This window comes from Lissotriton helveticus, chromosome 10 (genome assembly GCF_964261635.1).
Source record: "Lissotriton helveticus chromosome 10, aLisHel1.1, whole genome shotgun sequence".
Taxonomy (NCBI): Eukaryota; Metazoa; Chordata; class Amphibia; order Caudata; family Salamandridae; genus Lissotriton; species Lissotriton helveticus.
In genome coordinates, this window is record NC_136071.1 from 300,615,524 (window position 1) to 300,636,301 (window position 20,778).

Genomic DNA, 20,778 nt, shown 5'->3' on the forward strand with positions numbered 1-20,778 from the left:
GTCCTGCCTTAGTACCGCCATGTATCATTTTGTAACCTCCCATGGCGACACTACCTGTTACGTGTGTTGCTACTCGGTAGGCTTTAATTACAGCCTCCCAGCACTATTTTGATAAATATCTGTCCTGCCTGCTGTTGCAAGCAGGACACACTTATTTATTTTGAAAGTTTTATATAGCGCGGACAAGATCTTTGCAGATATCAGAGCGCTTTACACAGAAAGGGTACATGAGGGAACATATTCAAAACAAATAAATCAGAGGAGCAAACAGTACAAATAAGTGAGGGCAAAACCAATCATGTAAATCAATCATACAAGTATTAAAAATATGCAACAGGGTCAAACAAATAATACAGATCGGTGCCTATTCTTAAGGAGACCCAAGTAATAGTTCAGGTGTATTTTGCCATAAGGATAGCTTTTACTTCTTTCTTAAAGATTGAAGTGGAGGAGATGAGCCTAGTTTCGGGGGGGAGTGAGTTCCAGATTCTGGGTGCCATTCCTGAGAAGGAGCGTTTATATGTTTTTTCCTTCCGGAATCTACGTGGTTTCAGCAGAAGATTGTTTGTGCCTCTCGTGTTTCTAGCGCCGCCAGAGACTGTCAACTTCTGAGAGAGGTAGCCGGGAGAGTTCAGGTGTACCGCCTTGTGAGTCATGCAGGCGATTTTCAGATGTATTCTGGCTTCAAAAGGCAGCCAGTTCAGGGATTTCAAGTCAGGGGAAATATGAGAGTGTTTTTTGACCCAGTAATGAGCCTCGCTGCAGCGTTTAGAGAAGCTCTTAGGGGTGCGGTAGTAGTTAGCGGGAGTCCGCAGAGGGCGACGCTGCCATATTCTATTCGAGGGATGACTAGTGCTTGTACTGCGGTTTGGAAGTCATTGGCTGGGAGGAATGGTTTGAGTTTCCTCAGGGTATTGATTTGGAAATTCGTTCCCTTAGTTGCCTTGTTGATGTGTTGCTGCATGTTGAGATTGGTGTCGAGGGTTATGCCTAGAGATTTTGCTGAATCCACGATGGTGGGTTGGACACTCTCCTAAGGTTTTTATTTTTATTGCACGCTTTTGCAATGCAGTAGGTCTTGTATTTGTGAGAGTTTAAGCTACTGGCATTGTAAATGACAATGCCTTTTATTTATCTGCTTTAAATAGAATACATAAATAAAAGGCATTGTCATTTATAATGCCAATAGCTCAAACTCTCGTAAATGCGAGACCTACTGCATTGCAAATGCTTGGTAACTATGTATTTGGCTAAGATTCTCAAGAAGTGAAAGGTTGGCAGAATTGGTTCGAAAAGGGGGAGCTAGTTAATTTTTTTCCTAAACTTGCCAGATTTATGTTGCTACCAGATTTTTAAAAAAAATTTAATAAATGACAAAGAACTCCACACGGTGGTGACACACAACGACAACACACAGCAGCAATGCAAACTTCCCTTGCACTCAAGATCATAAACTGCTGTAGTGCCAAACTCAAGTATACACAGGCCTTGTGCAGCACGCACTAAACAAATATAGCATGTGAGAATTTAGCCTGGCATATGATGTCCTGTATTCTAGTGGGCACCTTGCACCAGTCTAAACGACCCTTATTGATGGTGGTTTTAAAGTCAACCTTATAGACAAGCTATCCTAGTGGTAGCATGGACCAGCAGTCTTAGGCTAAAACTTCAGAGAGCATGTGAAGCCAGCTGTTTTACCATATATAATCCCTTGAATATCAAACGAAAGGACACCACACAAGGAATATATCAAATATATATGTATTTATTTCTAACACAACCCCTCTGGACTCTTTATGAGGTCAGAGATCGAGATACATTACAAGTTACTCATTAAGCATACTATAAGTTGCACAAATACAATTCTGCCCTAGGGGCCTCACGAACCATATACTAAGTAAGTGGTATAAGAACCACTTCAGGAATAGTGAATAGGCCTAGGGAATCGCTGGGGCTACACTGGACAACCAAAGGTTTGGCGGTAGGAGGCCCACGGGAGACGCTTGCAGTGTCTAAACACAGTTTCGAGTTACCATAGAGTTATAATGGGAACGTAAAAGTTAAAGTAGTTGATTAAGGACACTTCCGGATGGACTACGGTAAAACGTTTTTAAACTAGGACACTTCGAGAGTCAACACCCACGGGAGCACCGGAGTACTCGAGTTACCTCACCCAGGGAAGCCGGGTGCAAGGGTGTCTTTTCATGTCGGGTTTCGTCGCGGTTTCCTATGGAGAGCTGCAAAGAAGTGCTGCAGGCGACCAGGAGAAAAGTGTCCGGGTGGATCCAAGGGTGGATCGAGGATGTGAAGAACCTGAAAGCAGAGGGGACAGAGTTTGGGTCACTAGCCAGTGACCAGGAAGGAACCAGGCGATGTCGAGTGTTTGAGGTGAAGAAGGTGAAGCTTGTCTCTGCAGCCACGAGGGCCAGGAGGAATCGACGACGACCAGGAGCTGGATTCGAGCTGTCCCACGAAGGATCTAGTTGACTGCGATGCCGGTATCCGGATTGGAGCCAACAAGCCTTGGCAAACGCAATCCACGCAGGAAGGGAAGATTGGCTTCGAGTCAGACCAGCAAGGTCTGGGGAGCTTCTCCTTTGCAGGGAAGCTGGGGCGAGCCTGGAGCAACCAGGCCAGCGGTGTAGATTCAAAGAAAAGTCTTCAGGGGGATAACTAGCCAACGGGCTAGCAACCGGGAAGATGCGTCGAGCTGAAATGCAAGAGCAGGCCCCACGCAGCACTCGTGAAGTGTGGAGGGCTGAGCTTTGGTGCAAATGGCGCTCGGGTCTAGGGCTTCTCAAACCCCAATGCACAACTTCAAGGGTGCCTCGGTCATTGCACTGTTAGCAAAGTGCAAAATGTCCAGGGCGTCTGGTCCCACGTCTCTCGTGTCCGCCACGGGTCTCAGCTTTGCTGTGGATCGGAGTCGGAGAAGTCTGGAAGTCCAGTTCCTGAGTAGCTGAGTCTTCGGGCTCCAGCAGGAGCGCCGACAAAGCAAACCGGCAAGTTACTGGTGGTGCCTGTTTGCACAGGGTGGTCACTCCTTGACCACAAGGGGGATGTCTTCAGTCTTCTAGTCGGTATAGAACGTCGAAGGTCCAAGAGTTTCGTTTCAGAGTTTCAGTCCAGGATAATCTAATGTCTCTAGACACAGCTCCCATCTTTATACTGATTTTAGGGGCTTGATTACCTGCTAGGTCCCTCCTATAGGTGGACCCTGAGAAGGGGGTGGTTACACCCCTTTCCCTTTGTCCAGTTTCGCGCCAGAGCGGGGCTGGAGTGCCCTAGCAACTGGTTTGAACCGGGCTATGCATGGAGCACCTTGTGTGCCCCAGGCAGTGTCTGGAAAAGCATCTTTCCATTCAACCCACCCTGCCCCAATACACTACAGGCTGTTTGGGGAGGTGCTACCACCTCCCTCGACAGGAAACCTATTATCCAGGCCTCCCTTGCTGGAGTTTGCCCCAGCTGCAGGAGGTCAGACTCATGCCCGTGGCAGCAGCATCCATTTTGTGATGCTGAGGCTCTGTTTAACTTTAACCGGGTAAAGCAGTAACTACCAAGAAGGGTGGAATGCTACCCCCGCCGCCAGAATTAGCGGGGGGTAGTATTCCAAAGTGTTTGACACCTTACACAACATGTTTTGATAAAGCCAAATCAAAGTTAGCATTAACCGCGAGGATTATAATGCACTTAAGAGTATATGGTATGGCTATATCATAGAACAGCTATAAGGAAATGGTTCCGAAAGCTGCAGAGGGGTTCAGCTCATGCTAGGGCACCCTCTCACATAAAACCAAGCACTCTGCCTCCAGGATTGTTAAGGCCTGCCATATGAGTGACTTATAGGTTACTATGTGTCTATATATAAGGTAGATATAGATATACTATACCTAAGTAAGGGGTGATTACACCACCTTACCAAAGCTGAGTGATCAGCCTGTGGTGTTAGTTTGGATGGCCAGACAGGGGTGGCATAATACATGCTGCAGCCCCTGGTAGGCCTTGGATGCACCTATGCCCTGGGTACCTATGGTACACTATACAGGGGCTCACAGAGGTGACCCAATACCCAATCAGGTATGTACCTAAGGTACATGGGAGTCAATTTTATAGGGAGAGCAGATAGCCTGGGGCCCTAAATAGCAGTATCCTAGGCCAACTAAGTAAAAAACGAGCTAAACATTAGACAAAAAGTTGGGGTAACCATATAGTCAGATATCCACCTTCCTACATAGCACACGTAGGAGAGGTGTATTTTTTCGTTATGCAGAAATGAAAGCCCAGAAAGTAGCAGTCAAAGCTCCTCTTATAGCCAAGAAATAGGCACAGCTCTGTTCCAGAAGGTTCGAGTATCCCTCGCATTCAAATCAGGGGCAGAAGAGGCAGGATTAAAGCAACCTTCAACCACAAATGTTCTCAGGTAGCACCAGCTAAAGCTTCAGTCAAAATCAGAATCAAAACAGGGTGGAAATCATTAAAAATGCATCACACACAAACAGAGAAATACAACATTATTAGGTAGCAGCATGAAAAATTCCTAACGTTCACAAAATAAAGTCTAGACAGTACAATGAAAACTTCACTCAAACTTATTACAGTATATCAAACAAGAGAAGTACCTTTGCTTACAAGTAGTAGGGATTTTCAGGGAAGCCACTGAACCAATAATTGATTTTAAGTCAAACAATGAGTGCCCCATTATGTAGTCTTGGTAAATCGTGATGGTGCTGGTGACAAGACCATTGAGAAATCACAACCGTAGGCACACTGCAGAACCTGGGCATTCAGTCTGTGGATTTCGGCTCCACTCACCGCTCCCAATCCTCTCACAGCCTCACCTGCAGTCAACCACCAGTACTTCCAGTATCGATAACTCTATGGGACAGACAAAGAGGTAACGGAGCACTCATGAGACATCAAGGGCCTCATTTCAATGGCTGTTGGACCACACACCAACAAGCAGTCTTTGGCGGTCCGACCGCAGACTGCCCTTTGGTGCTACTACCGGTTTACATTCCCGGCAGTCGGACCAACAGCAGTTGGGGGGGGTGGGAAGACCGCCACCTCTGCCAGGATAAGTGATCTCGACAGGCGGTGGTCAGAATCGTATTCCCGAATGGCAGCCGTGCCTGCACCATCGTGATTACGATATCCCTTTGTAGGATAATGGGTTTCTGTCGCAGTACCACCCCCACTCTCACTTTTTGCCTGGATTTAGATGCAACTTTCCCTGAGGTGTAGTGGGTCGTTGCTGTCCAGTTTCCCACTACGAGTCTTCTTTCCCTAAAATTATGCCACAATTGGGACAACTTCAATTACCACTTCAAGTCACAAATAAGTGGTCCATACGGTACCTTGGGCGTGGGTACTGAAGATGGTCCTCTGGGGCTGCAGCACTGGTTGTGCCACCCCAGAGACCACTCATCAAGGCTATGCATACTACCACTGCAGCCTGCATGCCTAGGTGCAGAGAAAAATAACATTGACATGCCACACTGTTGTCTTGTAAAACACTGCCTAAGGTAAGTCACACGTCAAGTAAGCCTTACAAGCCCTAAGGAAGGGTGCATTTTATGAATAGATAATGAGAGGAGCACTCGTATTTTTTCAAAAAAACTGTAAAACCTACTATGTGGTTTTTACTCTGTTTTCTCCAAGCGTGCTGCCGAGGTGGCACGTTTGTCCTAACCGTGCCTAAACTTTAGAAAACTTATCTTAAGTGTAAGTAACACTTCACCTCTGCGCACTGTTGCTTTATGCGGTTCTCTGTAGATCACACCGCTCATTATTTACATGAACACAAAATTTAATCTACTACATAAAGTGTCCCTGTGGCAAAATCTATGCAGGAAAAACAGAGAGAAAATTAAAAACGAAAATATCAGAACACGAGAGCACAATTAGAAACAAAAATGTGAAGAGTAATTTGGCGAAACACTGGAATGAGCATAACCATAGCATAGCCCAAATCAGGTTTTCCATATTGGAAGTCGTAAAAACATACGAGGGGGTAGATCTAACCAGATCCCTCCTCCAAAGGGAAATACACTGGATAAGGTACCTTGTGACACAGGAACCCAAAGGGTTAAATGAAAAAGTAGATTTATCCTGCTTTATATGAGGTTTTTCACCTTTGTATCTGTACGAGAATGATGCATGCACTCAAGTAAAATGTACTTGAATAGCGAATATTTTGTGTTAGTTGTTATCATCCTAATTTACTGTTCAGTATTTCTAAACATCTCAGTTTTCTCATAATTATTTCACATTCAGTTATTTTATGTCCAATTTTATTTTAAGCACTCTCTTTCTCGTTTCCTTTCACAACGCCGAATTCTCCCCTTCAAACATGGCGCCCGCGGTCTCGGGTCCACCAGTCCTTTGTCAGTTTCTAGTATACGAGTGTGGCTTTGTAAAGAGTTAGGAAACGGACGGCTTTTACAGCTGGTCTGAGAACCGATCACGAGCAATCGTGCAAGTACGGGATAGCGAGTTTATTTCTGGAATTTTGGATTACATAAAGAGGTGAGCGTTTGGCGGATTGAGTTCTAGTCTATGGTAGAAGCTACACGGTACTGAGGGGTTTCAGAACCCGGTTTTGAGCGAGTTTCTATTTCATACATTTTCAGGAGGAGGGAGTTTCACGAAAGTTCAGAAAATACGGTTTCAGGCACCGAGAGTTATCTTTAAGGTAAGGGAAAGTAATTGTTTGAGCGTTTGGCTAACCAAACGAGCAATGTTAACAGTTTGAGCTAGTGTTAGTAACGGATTGTTTTTTTATGATTTAGACTTGAAGACCACGTTTCTCTGCGACACCAGTGAGTTAGTTTCTATTTGTTCTCTGCTTTTTACACACACAGCGGTGTTGGCAATTTGGGTTCTCACAAGTTTTTATGTTTTTTCAGTTAACAGTTTTTGCAAACCCCTGTACTAAATGAGAATTTGGTGTTCTGTATATACAACATCAGTATAGTAATTGGTATTCGTATTCAGTTTACAGGCCCCTGATGAAGAGCTCAATGAGCTTGAAATGCATTGGGCATCAAAGACAAGTGGGCTTTAAAGACAAGTCATCTATGTGAAAGATTTTGAAGAATCGATTTCTTGTACCTGTTTAACTATGTATTGAAAGCAATAATGCATCAGAGTAACATTGTATAATGTTAAGATTGATTTTCAGTTGAATGTTTCTTGATAAACTTTTTCATTTGCAACTTATAAGTTGTGAAGTGTTCATGTAAATAATGAGCGGTGTGATCTACAGAGAACCGCATAAAGCAACAGTGCGCAGAGGTTAAGTGTTCCTTACACTTAAGATAAGGGTGCATTTTATCTCAGTTGTGGGCATATCTGCATGAACAAATATACCCCTACAATATTAAAGTCTATTCTTAACATTGTATGTGCCAGGGAAACCATAGAGAGTATGTGGGATGGAAACCTGACAGCTCGAGTTCCCCAGCACCATGATGGCTTTACTGAACCCAGGAGTGTTTGGTATCGAGAGCCGTCCAACGCAATAGTGCTAAAGTGCGTAGGACGGCTCCTGGCCGTCCACGCTTATGGCACAAGAAATCCCTCTGGTGAGGGCACCAGAGCCTCCCTCCCTCTCTCCCTCTCTCCCTCCCTCCCTCCCTCCCTCTCCCCCTCTCCCTCTCCCCCTCCCCCTCCCCCTCCCCCTCTCCCTCTCCCTCTCCCTCTCCCTCTCCCTCTCCCTCTCCCTCTCCCTCTCCCTCTCCCTCTCCCTCTCCCTCTCCCTCTCCCTCTCCCTCTCCCTCTCCCTCTCCCTCTCCCTCTCCCTCTCCCTCTCCCTCTCCCCCTTCCCCTTCCCCTTCCCCCAGCTCCCGAGGATGCTCAGTTATTTTCACTAAAATGATGATCAGCCTGCACGTTGCAATGACGTCATTTCAGTGAAAGTGAAACTAAAATGAGCCCATCGGCTCGTTTCAGTTTCACTGCCTTGGTGCTCCGGGGCATATCTCAGCCCCCTGAGCACAGAGGCAGACGAGAGAGGTATCATTGGTAAGGAGAAAATCTCCCCTTTCCAATGGTACCCCTCCCTAGTGAATCCCTTCTTGGGGGTCACCTCAGGAGGGCGATTCCTGAAGCAGGGATCCACCGCTAGGAGGAGCGCCACACAAGGGTCCGCTGCCACCAGGGAGGTGGGAGCGGCCCCTTGGGCAAGGTCCTTTGGTTCCCCTAAAAGAATTTGGGCAAATTCAGACTTTCTGCTCCCCCACATCCGGGGCAGTAGCCCACAGGCACAGGTTTACAGGTATGTTAGGGAGGAGAGGGAGAGGGAGAGGGAGAGGGAGAGGGAGAGGGAGAGGGAGAGGGAGAGGGAGAGGGAGAGGGAGAGGGAGAGGGAGAGGGAGAGGGAGAGGGAGAGGGAGAGGGAGAGGGAGAGGGAGAGGGAGAGGGAGAGGGAGAGAACACTAGTTTGGCTGACGGTCTGCGTGTACTGACCTTTAGCTGGCATTTTGCTGGTGGTGTGTGTGGACTTGCACTTGGCTTATGGTGTGTGAACTCGCACTTGATGACGGTGTGTATAGATTGGTGCTAGCCTGTTGGTGTGGCGCTTGGCTGACAGTGTGCATGGATGGTGCTTGGCTGGCCGAGTGTGTGGATGGTGCTTGGCTGGCCGAGTGTGTGGATAGTGCTTGGCTGAATGTGCATGGATGCCGCATGGCTGGTGGTGTATGTGGATGGCACCTGGCTGATGGAGTGCGTGGATAGCGATTGTTTAGCGGTGTGCATGGATTGAGCTTGGCTGGCGGTGTGCATAAATTGAGCTGTGCTGGCGGTGTGCATAGATGGCGCTTGGCTGGCGGTGTGCGTGGATGGTGCTTGGCTGGCGGTGTGCGTGGATGGTGCTTGGCTGGCGGTGTGCGTGGATGGTGCTTGGCTGGCGGTGTGCGTGGATCCCCCAGCGTTTTTCTTACCAAGAATCCCACGCCAACCTCCAACTTACTTATAAAGTCACATTTTTCTCACATTTCTGTGTGTTTAAGTTGTAGGATCACTGCGCAAGCACAAATTTCCTACCACCTAGCGTTCCCCTTGGTCTCTCGAGAAAAATGATACCCTCACTTGTGGGGGAGCCCAAAGTAGAGTTGCCTAAAAACGTACAAACTGTCCTTTTGGACCCGCTTTGGGCTCCCCTCAATCTCTACACGTTTCTCCCCCTTCCATGTCATAGGTACTTGGCTCATGCACACAAGTAAGGTATCATTTTTATTGGGAGACTGAGGTGAACATTGAGTGGTAGGAAATTTGTGCCATGCAGTGATACCACAACTTTCCCACACGCATTACAGAGGAAAATCTGACTTTTTAGCACATTTTTAAAGTTTGCAGCGGATTCTGGAAAGGAAAATGTTGAGGGATCAACACAAGCCACACCTCCCTGGACTCCCACGGGTATCTAGTTTTCAGAAATGCCTGGTTTTTTTTTTTAGGTTCCCCTAGATGTCGGCAAGCCCCGGCCCAAAAACACAGGTGCCCACCTATCAATTCCTCCCATTTTTATTGATATTTAGAAAAGCCATTAAAACGTGCTATTTTCTTAGGAAAATCAGCCTTTCACCCATCCATCTTCAGGTTCACATTATGTACAGGGCCATGATACTTGGGGTGATTCATTGCACTTAAAAAATTGTCTAAATAAATAAGTAGTTTAAGGCCAATTCAATGTTAACTCCTATGTTTGTACATTCCTATGTATACACGGACTAATGAATATTCCCAGCTTCAGAAGAGGGAATAATTTGAACATTTGAATCTATAAAAAAAAAAAGCCAATGTTAGAGAATGTTTAGTTGAGAGCCTTCTCTAAAACTGCCTTTAAGCTGCCGAACGGGCGCCATTGCCTTTTTAGGTCGAGCCTAGACGTGCAATCAATGCGAAGCATTGATTGCTGTCTGCTCGACGACTATTGTCACCCGTTTCTGGGAATGTGGACACGAGATGGGCACGAGCGCAGATTTCACCTCGTGGGCGCGCACGGCGCAGTGCCCATCTCCTGCCTCAGATTCCCGTGCGCAAACACACACACAGCCACACTCACGCATGCGCACATACACAGCCACACGCATACACAGGCACACACACACTGCATACACACACGCACCCCCCTTACACAGACACACGCACAGACACACTTGAACACACACAGACACACACGCGTACACCCCCCCTCTCCCTCTCCACTCACCGGGCTCTTTCCGAGTGTCCCTCGGCGGCCAGCATTCAGCGTGCAGGGTTCCAGGACATTCTACCGGCAGTTCCTTCCTGTTTCTTTGCAGGCCCCGCCCACGTCCCAACGAAGGCTGCCTGACTTCCGCTAGCACTCCGTGGCATCACGCTGAACTTGGCTTTCGGTCACGAAGCAGAAAATGCCGGACACGGGTGAGTGACGACAAGTGTTCCCTACAGAGGTGTTTGGGTGCTGCTTGTTTTTCGTTCCATGTTTGACTCGAGTAATACATTATTTTAATGTCGGATGCATTAAAGTACGCAGTGACCCAACAGCATCTGCACCTTCAAAGCAGATTCTGAGTGCGTCTGATTGGGAACGGACCGAAGAAGCCCTCATCCGCATCATAAATTAGGCCTAATCGCTCTGTTGACACGAAATGGAAGGTGCTTGTGGACAGAGCTGCTGCTCCTGTCCATTCAGTCAGGTACAGAAGTCTGGATAGTTAAACACATATTTACTCTCCTAATCCATTGGACGAGCACTGGAATGGATTAGATGTCTGGCTGATTAGTGTAGAGCACAGACTGCATTTTTGCCCTTATTTATTTGCATATTTCGTTGTGATAGAGAGGGTGGAGGGCGGGTAGATTAGATAAGAGGCGAATAAAGATGAGGAGTGTGCAGGAGAGAACGGGAGGCATACAGATGGAGTGAGGGAGAGGAAAACGCTGGGCCTGGATATGAATACCCGACGCTGTGCAGGAGACAGCTACCCACGCGGTCTCACAAGGACCAGTCGAATCAACATACTTGTTTAGCTTCTCTGGTAGAATTTGTTAACTGTTGGCTTTAAAAAGAGGCTACCTTGATTACTTCTCTCTTTCTGGACAAATCACTGAATGTGTCAATTACTTACATGGCACTAAATTGCGATTGGGATGCAAGACTCAAAGACAACAATAGAACTCAATGTAATTTAGCAATTATGCAGAAGAAGATATACTGTGCCATTCGGGGGCATCAATAGCTAGCATAGAGTGATGGCCAAACTGCCTTGTTGCCCAGTCTCGCTTCGTGTGTAATTTGGTGCAGCCGGTGTGTGCTTTCAGGAGGTCTGCCCCGCAGCTTCTGAGCTGCACCTTTTTTTACGTTAGAATAAAACTGAGCGGGTTCAGAACAACCTGTATAGGTGCTCCAGGATTGATTCACAGCGCAACATGTGCCTTTTGCCTCAGGATTACTTTCTAGACATCTACGTTATGCAGTTGATTTTAATCTGAAAAAAGTTAACTATTCAGAAAAGTATCTGCCAATTCGGAATTATTATAAGACGGTTCTCAAATTATTATTTATGAATCCAATTTTTAGCTGTACAAGTCTACTGTCTCTGCCAAAGTTGACCCTCGTGCTGTTGATTGTGTAAGAAAGATTATGAATTGCTTCTTCTTGTGACTGACATAAGAATCATTTTATTGTCATAGGTGATTTATATTTTCCAGCTGGAATAAGCTACGCCGAGGCTGAACAGCGCTATTCAGTTTGTGACTGCAAATATACATAGCAAGCTTCGAAGCTTCGAAGCTACTTTAGTCACCATTTGTCGTAGCCCTGCCTATTTGACCATTCTTGCAGTTTCAAAGAACTCTGACAAACCTTTCAGCGTGGAAAGTCCAATTTTTTTCTAGACATTAGCAAGGCCATATCAATCTGCACAATATGGTAAGTGAAATCTTGGTCTAAGCTGATAGAATCAATCTTGGCAGAAAGCATCAGGCCAGAACTATGTGACAAACTACCAGAGTTGCTTTTGGAAGGTAAATTGTTTTTATGATCTGCTCTTAATTAAAATAAAAGTCACAGAAGTCATGCTGATCGAAACAATTGTCTCATGTTCACTACGTAATTTCCGGGAACAAAAAAGTTCCTTAACAATAAGTTGAGCAGTTTGATAAAAAGCGTGTTTAAGCTTGCCCATTAGCAGCCCACGCTAAACTGTTTTTTAAGACCACAACACCCAGAAGGTGCATCTAACCGTATTTATTTATTTAGGACACTTGTTCTTGTTTTCGGCAGTTAAAATCCATTACTTGAAATGTTTTACAATAAAATACACTGAACATAATCTTCCCAAAAGTTATTTACAAAAGTTTAAGCTATTGCCATTATAAATTACAACACCTTTTATTTAAGTATTAATTATTAAAAAAAATAAAAGCCATTGTTATTTGTAATATTTATACATCTAAGTCATGTAAATACAACACATATTGCATTACAAATGCTATAGGTGTCACGTTTGCGAAAGTTAAAACTATTGGCATTGTAAATGACAAAGCTATTACTTTTGCAATTTTCAAAACCAGAACATAAATAAAAAATGTGTAATTTACATTACCAAAAGCTGAAACTTTCCTAATGCGAGACCTATTGCAAATGCTTGTTTAAATAGGCAGAAATTTAACAGACTGCTTTTCATTTATGCATGCATAGTTCAGACATCATAAGGAAGTGTTCATTACTAAACTGAGTCCTTCACAAATGTTGAACAAATCAGCAAGCAATTTACTGAAAATAAGTGGTTACTCGTTTTAGGTTCGGGATAGAAGAACTTTAGCTATTACAAAGCATATGCAGCAACAAGAATTTCATTTTGTTATGGCTAAAAGTGTGTAATGACCTTACCGTAATGTTTCATCTGTAACTATTCACTTTCCAGCCATTTCCAAAACAAAACTGTCCTAAGGAAAAAGCAACCAACACTAGTTTCTCAGTTGAGAACTTACCATTCAATCATGAGCAAACGGTTCAGACAGTCTTCTCCACATGCCACCTGTCCTTGGGCCTGCTCTTCTTTGGAAAGCAAGGGACACTCACACTGCATTCTCTTAATGTCACGATGTGTCTTGTTTTTCTTTCTTTGAAAGAAAATATTGAAAGTCAGTGATAGAAAGAACCAACTGTGGAGGGCAGCGACCACTGGAGATCATACTATGAAAATACAGTTCACAAGTCCTCCTCTGCAAAAGGACTGCAATTTCAGTAATGCAAGTTCAAGGTGAAGGGCTGAGGTAAATGCATTTGTGTACATGTATAAATCCTTAGTGCTTATGAAACATGCGGATCAAACAACACTGGATGCTCTTTTAACCAAGTTGTATCGAAATTGGCTATAAAAGTTTGAGAAAATTACCCTCTCTTTAGACACCTCTATTCTGCACTAGGGAAAAGAAAACACACCTGCTACTCGAAGGGCTTATCTGGTCACTAAAATCCAGCTAACTACCACGAGTAAGATAAAGTACTCATATAGGGTGCTGGTCCTGCCAGAACAGTGTGGCCTCTAAGATCCACTAAGTAGAGGCAAATATTTTGACTAAGAGGAATAAGCGAAGCCGAGAAGGTCTATAAACACAGATATGTTTGCTCAATTTAACAATTGCAGTAAATTATGAACAAGAAAAACCATTTCACACATTTTTTTAGTGAATAACATGGCGTATACTTTCAATTAAATGTCTAGGGGAAGCATATAGGATGAAGGCAGTGTTTAACCAACGAGAAAAGGGTTACAAATTATTGTCAGAGAAAAGTGTAATTGTGTTGCCTAGAAAATGCATTTTAGTTGCTACGCATCAGTGTAGTATAATCCCAATGGGAGCCTCAACAAGATCTCCTGGGATCCTGTAGGAGATGCTCAGGATTATGAAAATGTGGAAAAAAATAAAATGCCAAATTTGGAATAGGTTTCAGAGTAGGGTGCTATTGGTAAGGGGTGAATGGTTTTCTGGTCCATGAACCTCTAAGCTCAGAGGATCCAGTCTGCAGAGATACGCTCTTGTGACTGCATAAGGCAATATGTCTGTTATATTAATGCAGGCTTTCAGAGAAAGGAGACATAAGATTGCTGCCACTTGATTCATTTCAAAATGAACATTCTCAGTGGTATGTAGTGCAGTTGGGAAATATCAGTTCCTTCGAAAGTGCATGCTTTGAGCCCTGTACTGGTCCATGGTTTACTTCTAGTTCAGAACCTATAAAAGGAGAAGGTCTAGTCTCATACTAGTGCTTTGCAATACAGAAATCTGCTACTATGCTGGACTGATCCAGCTTGCTCCCTTTAGGACCCCACTGAGGGGACTGGTACTGATATCAGTTAGAGCATCACCTAAGAGTCACGCTGGAGAAAGAATTCAATGCAATCTTTTATTATTCAAAAACAAATATCTCTAGTGTGCATGTTTCAGTTATGTTATGTTAGTGTTATTTGCTATAGCGCTAATTTCACCCGGGGGCATTACGGCGCTGTTGCAGATCCTGACTAGATGAGCAGACCCTTTTAGTTGTTTCCTGAATTTACTGTATGTAGGGGTCTCTCGGAGTGCTGTAGGTAGTTTGTTCCAGTACTGTAGAGCAAAATAGGAGAAAGCTTTGCCTGCGGTGCAGGTTTGACGGAGTCGAGGTACGCACAGAAGGGATTGGTTACCTGATCGAAGACTTCGGCCGGGGACGTAGGTGGTACGTTTTTTTAAAGATAGCGTGGACCTTTGCCTCTCAGGGCGTTAAACATGAGGCAACAGATTTTGAAATGGGAACGCTTCTTCACTGGGAGCCAGTGCTGTTCCCTCAGCAGAGGCGCCGAAGGGGTACCTGCAGGGCCGTTCAGAATTAGTCTAACAGCGGTGTTCTGAACCACCTGTAGCTTCGTGAGCAGAGTATCACCCACTTCAGCCAGCAGAGCATTCCCATAGTACAGTCTACTGGTCACCATAGCCTGGACCAGGGTTCTACGGGAGTTTGTGGGGAGGAAGGGAAATATTCTGCGCATGAGACGCATATTGTAATAGCAGGCGCTTGTGGTGGCAGCTGGTCTTTCATGGTTATGGCTTGATCAAATTTTATTCCTAGGTTTTTTACCTTTTGTTTGGGCACGGGGTGGCACCCAATTGGTGGGGCCACCAGTTATCCGACCAGATGGCTGGGGCTTTCCCAAGTAGCACAACCTCCGTTTTTTCTGGACTAAGCTGGAGACAATTCTCAGTCATCTAGTTGGAGATTGCCATCATTCCGGCCGAGAAGCGCTTTTTCTCCGATTCTAGGTCTAGGCCCATGGTAAATGTAAGCTTGGTGTCGTCAGTGTATGAGATGATCTCAAAGCCAAATTGCTCTGCGATCTTTGCCAGTGGGGCCATACATATATTGAACAGCGTCGGGCTTAGGCACGATCCCTGAGGAACACCCTTGTCCAAATGCATTTTGCCTGAGGAATATGGTCCTAAAATGATCGTCTGCTGTCTATCTGACAGAAAATTCTGCAGCCATTTTAGTGCTGTTGCCTGGATGCCACTGGCCTGCAATCTGTTCATGAGCCTTAGACGTGAGACGGTGTCGAAGGCCGCAGACAGATCAAATAATATCAGTACCACCAGACTTCCTAAATCCATCCCCTGTCTAAGTGAGTCAGTCACGACCAAAAGTGCAGTCTGTGCTAAAACCTGGGCAGAACCCTAATTGTGAGGGATCCAGGATATGGTTTGTTTCAAGATAACACACCAGTATCCCATTTATTAGGCCTTCCAATTGCTTACCCAGAAGAGGTAGCAGGGAGATTGGACTATAGTTGCTGAGTGCTTGAGGGTCCAGTGTGGCTTTTTTCAATATGGGCCGTACACATGCTTCCTTCCACGCTATAGGTATGGTTCCCGTTTTTATAGAGCAGTTGAACATTCTTTGAATCTTTGAATCAAGGGGGCGCAACAAGTGGCTAGAAGAGGCATCGTCTTGGGAAAGCATGGATCATGAGGTAAGCCAGATTTAGCTGTGGCCAGGGAGTTATACACTTCCTCTAGAGTAGCAGGCTGAAAACAATCCAAAGTACTGCAGGTTATTTTTTCTTGTTCCCCTGTCCTAGTGATGGTCTCTGAGTCATGTAGAGGAGCAGCCGGGAATTTTGCGTAGATATTGGATATCTTTGCCTGAAAGTAAGCAGCCAATGAATCGCAAAACTCCTTAGATTCCTCTGGAGACTTACTGAATACTTGCGGGGAGGTATAGTCCTGTACTATGCTGAAAAGGGCTTTTGAGGAGTTACTGGCTTGTTCTATCTGATTAATAATAAAAGTTTGTCTAGCAGTTTTGATGTTCCGGTGGTACTGGGACAGAGCCTGTTCATAAAGCTCCCGTCTTGAGAGTCTTTTCTTCTCCGCTAGAGTCTATCTTGAGTTTTACATTTGATTTTTTCTGCTTTTAAGTCTGGCGTGTACCATGGGGCTGATGGTCGCCGCTGTAAGGGGCAGTGATTTTTAAAAGGAATCGTTCCATCTAGCGCCATTGTGAAGGCTGAGTTGAAGCATTCCAGCAATTCAGATACTTCAGGATTGCTGTCTTGTAGCTTGGGGTGGAAGGAGTCACTGAAGGGTTCAAAAGTGAGTTTATGCCAAGGTCTGCGCGCTTGCGGTCATCGCCCTTTGTTCACAATGGGGTCCAAAGGAGGCGGGAGTTGGATAGGGAATGTGATTATAGAATGATCCATCCACGTTAGAGGGAGTGGGGGTTTACAGGCCAACTGGTCTAAGTTGGAGAAGATTAGATCCAGGGAGTGATCGGCCAAGTGTGTCGGGCCTTTAACTCGCTGAGAAAGCCCTAATAACTCTAGGTTAGATAGGAGTTTATTAACTTCGGAGTTAGTGTTTTCTTCCCCATGAAAGTTGAAATCGGAAATTTATTGGATGCTAGGACATACATGGCTATTTGTTCTGTCAGCAGATCACTGAAATTCGTCTTAGATCCTGGGGGGCGAAAGGTCAGTGCTCCGTTCCAGCTATCTGTTGCGGATAAGTTTAACTTAAAGATCCCTAATTCCATAGAGCTGTTGCTTATGGTTGAGATCCAATTCATCTTGAAGCGCAAGTTACTTACCTTCGGTAACAATAGATCTGTAAGAAACATTAGTTATAGATTCCTTACCTTAGCATTACCCCCAGGCGTCAGACTAGATCTGGAAGGTTTTTTCATAAGCAGTACCTCTGCGCGTCGGAAGGTGGCGCTGGTCGGCTCAACGTCCGTCATAGTGGTCACTGGGATGACGTCGCAGCAGCTACTTAGATGCCGCCCTCATGCGCGGACGTCAGCTCTGTACACGACTTTCCGCTCCAGAAATGCAGAGCCATGCAAGACACTGACCATTGGTGCATAAGACTAGGGCCCTGAAAGGATATCCTTAACCCTAGAAATCAGTTCACAGAACGGGGAGGATGGGTGGGGAGGTAAGGAATATATAACTAACTAATGTTTCTTACAGCTATATCGTTACCAAAGGTAAGCAACTTGTGCAGATATAAGAACCACGTTAGTTATAGCGTCCTTACCATAGAATAGATACCCCAGCAATACCAACCCCAGTGGTGGGTCTGCGAACCAAGATCACAGCAGAAAGTCCTGGAGAACAGAACGGCCAAAGAAGCAGTCTCTCCGGACTTGGCCGTCCAGGCAGCAGTGTTTGGTAAACGTGTGCAGCGATGCCCACGTGGCTGCCTGACAGATGTCATTCAGAGGCACTCCCCTTCCCAAGCCAGTAGTGGCTGCCGTCGCCCTGATGGAGTGAGTGCGTAACCCGACCGGAGGCTCCTTTTTAGCCAGAGAGTAACCAGTCTTAATACACAACACAACCCATCGAGAAATGGTGTGTTTGTGTACGGCCCGACCCTTCTTTGCACCCACGTAACCAACAAAAATGTGATCATCCACCCGGAAATGTTTGGTGCGATCCAGATAGGAGAGCGCACATTTTGGGTCCAGACGGTGGAGCCTCTCTTCTTCCTTTGAAGGACGCGGAGACGGAAAGAAGGTGGGCAAAGTAAAGGACTGCCCGATGTGAAAGGCAGTGACCACCTTAGGAAGGAAGGATGGACGGGTCCGGAGAACCACCTTGTCCGGATGAACAGATAGGAAAAGAGGTTTTGAAGAAAGAACCTGGAGCTCCCTCACTCTCCAAGCAGAGGTGATGGCTACCAGGAAAGCAGTTTTAAGAGTCAGAAGGCGTAAAGGACAGTTATGCAGTGGCTCAAAGGGAGCACACATGAGATAGGTTAGCACAAGGTTCAAGTCCCACTGAGGCATAACGAAAGGGATTGGAGGAAACAGATGCGTTGAGCCTTTGAGGAAACAGTTAACTACCGGGACTTGAAAAGAGAAGGCTGATCTGGCAACCGAAGGAAGGCAAAGATGGCTGAAACATGGCGCTTGATAGTGCCCAGAGCAGAGCCCTGCCGGGCCAAAGAGAAGAAACAATAGTACTTCCGGAAGAAAAGCAGAAAGGGGCTCCACAGCCTTTGCTGTGGAGCGTGCCACAAATTTGTTCCACCTACAAGCATATGCCGTCTTAGTGGAGGGATGCCTGGTTGCCAAGATTACATCACAGACTTCGGGAGGCAGGTCGAAAGACGTCAGCTGTCGCCGCTCAATATTCACGCAAGGAGGTGGAGACTAGACCGGCTCGAGTGGAGGACCGTCCCCTGTTGCTGCGACAGAAGATACTCCCGAAGAGGCAGCCTGATCAGAGGATAGATGGTCATGTTGAGTAGCTCGGGATACCAGACTCTTCAAGCCCAATCCGGAGCCACAAGAATGACTTGGGGCCGGTCGCGCCGGATCTTCAGCACCATGGGCAGAAGTGGTATATGCGGAAAAGCGTACAACAGACCACAACTCCACTTGCGACGAAACGCGTCACCAAGCGAGTGCCGCCTTGGAATTTCAAACGTGCAGAATTGCTGACATTGCGCGTTCTCTTCAGTGGTGAATAGATCTAACCAAGGCTTTCCCCACGGACGAAAGAGACCTTGCACCCCCTAGAAGAGAAGACGCCATTCATGATCCATCATGCAACTACGGCTGAGTTTGTCGGCCCTGGCGTTCAAAGAACAGGCCAGGTGTTGAACCACCAAGGAAATGCCTTTATGTTCCAGCCATGTCCAGAGGCGGGGGGGGGGGGGGTCTCCTGACATAGGGTCCACGACCCCACCCCGCCCTGTTTGTTGCAATACCACATGGCGGTGGTGGTGTCCGTGAACACCTGCACTACTCTTCCCCGGACAGAGGGAAGGAATGCCTTTAGTAAGACGGATCGCCCAGAGCTCCAGAAGGTTGATGTGGAGCTCGGACTCCGCCGGAGACCAGAAGCCTCTGATCTCCGCCTCTCCCATGTGGCCGTCCCATCCCAGAAGGGAGGCATCCGTCACCACCGTGTGGTCTGGTTGGGGAAGGGAGAGGGATCTGCTGTTGACCCAATCCTAGTTCGTAAGCCACCTCTGCAGTTGTTGAGCAGTGACCTCCGAGATCTGAACGCAAACAGACAGATTCCCCTGATGCTGTGCCCACTGGAACTTCAGGTCCCACCTCAAAGCCCGCATACGCCATGTGGCATGATCGATCAGCAGGATGCAGGTGGCCATGAGACCCAGCAGCCTCAGGGTCATTCTGACCGAAACCCGAGACAGAGGCTTAAAGATCGGAATCATAGCCTGAATATCCCAGACTCGCTGTTCGGGAGGATAGAACCGAAACTGCGCCGTGTCCAGAACCGCTCTGATGAAGAGGAGCTTCTGAGAGGGTATCAGGTGCGAGTTCAGCACATTGATGAAGAGAACTCCAGCATATGCAGGAGGTAGGCTGTAGACTGGAGGTGGGAGACGACAGCCTGGGGTGAGCCCGCCTTCAACAGCCAGTCGTTGAGGTAAGGGAAGACAAACCCCTGACCAGCGCAGATGAGCTGCAACCACCACCATCACTTTCGTCAACACCCGACGGGCGCTGTTAAGGCCAAAGGTGAACTGAAAGTGCTTGTGGCCTACCATGAACCGTAGGTAATGCCGGTGGGCTGGCAGGATGGGGATGTAAAAATAAGCATCCTGCAAGTCCAACGCTACCATCCAGTCTTGCGGGTCGAGGGCAGACGAGACCTGAGCAAGCGTCAACATTTTCAACTTCGCCTTCCGGAGGAAGCGATTGACATACCCGAGTTCCAAGATAGGACGCAGGCCCTGGTCCTTCTTGGGAACCAGAAAGTAGTGGGAGTAACAACCACAACCTACTTCTGGAACAGGAACGCGCTCAATGGCTCCCTTGGCCAAGAGAGCCGCAACTTCCTGCTGGCGAAGGGCGAGGTGATCCTCCGACATGCGGTGGGATCGCGGTGGCATGGCTGGAGGGGTAGCCTTGAAGAGGAAGGAGTAGCCCTTAGGACTATCTGCAAAACCCACCTGTCCGAAGTGATGGTGCACCAGTGGGGGAGGTGATGGCAAATCCTGCCGCCCACTGGCGTTTGATGGGCCTGAAAGGACAGACTAGGAATGTTTGGAGGCTACTGCAGGGGACTGGCCTGCCCGCTGGCCCCCGGAACCTTACCGGTTGTTTCCACGTCCCGAGCCACGCGAAGGCTGGGTAACTTGCTGCGGCCTGTAGCCCTGGGTGGGACGTGGTTGGTGAACCCCTTCCGTAGCCAAGCAAGGGGCGAAAAGCAGACTGCGCCGGATGGGAGGAGAGGCCCAAAGACTTGGCCGTAGCCTGTGAGTCCTTGAAGC

At 46.8% G+C, this 20,778-nt stretch overlaps 1 protein-coding gene across 3 annotated transcripts in view; it reads right to left on the reverse strand.

Annotated features, from left to right (window-relative positions):
• The window catches only part of SETD2 (SET domain containing 2, histone lysine methyltransferase), a 1,168,808-nt gene that overhangs the window by 955,376 nt on the left and 192,654 nt on the right, over window positions 1–20,778 (reverse strand). For all 3 annotated transcript variants that reach the window (XM_078662450.1, XM_078662451.1, XM_078662449.1), the window contains exon 4: window positions 12,985–13,116. In XM_078662450.1, coding sequence (XP_078518576.1) covers window positions 12,985–13,116 — 132 coding nt within the window. The remainder of the gene's footprint in view (window positions 1–12,984; window positions 13,117–20,778) is intronic.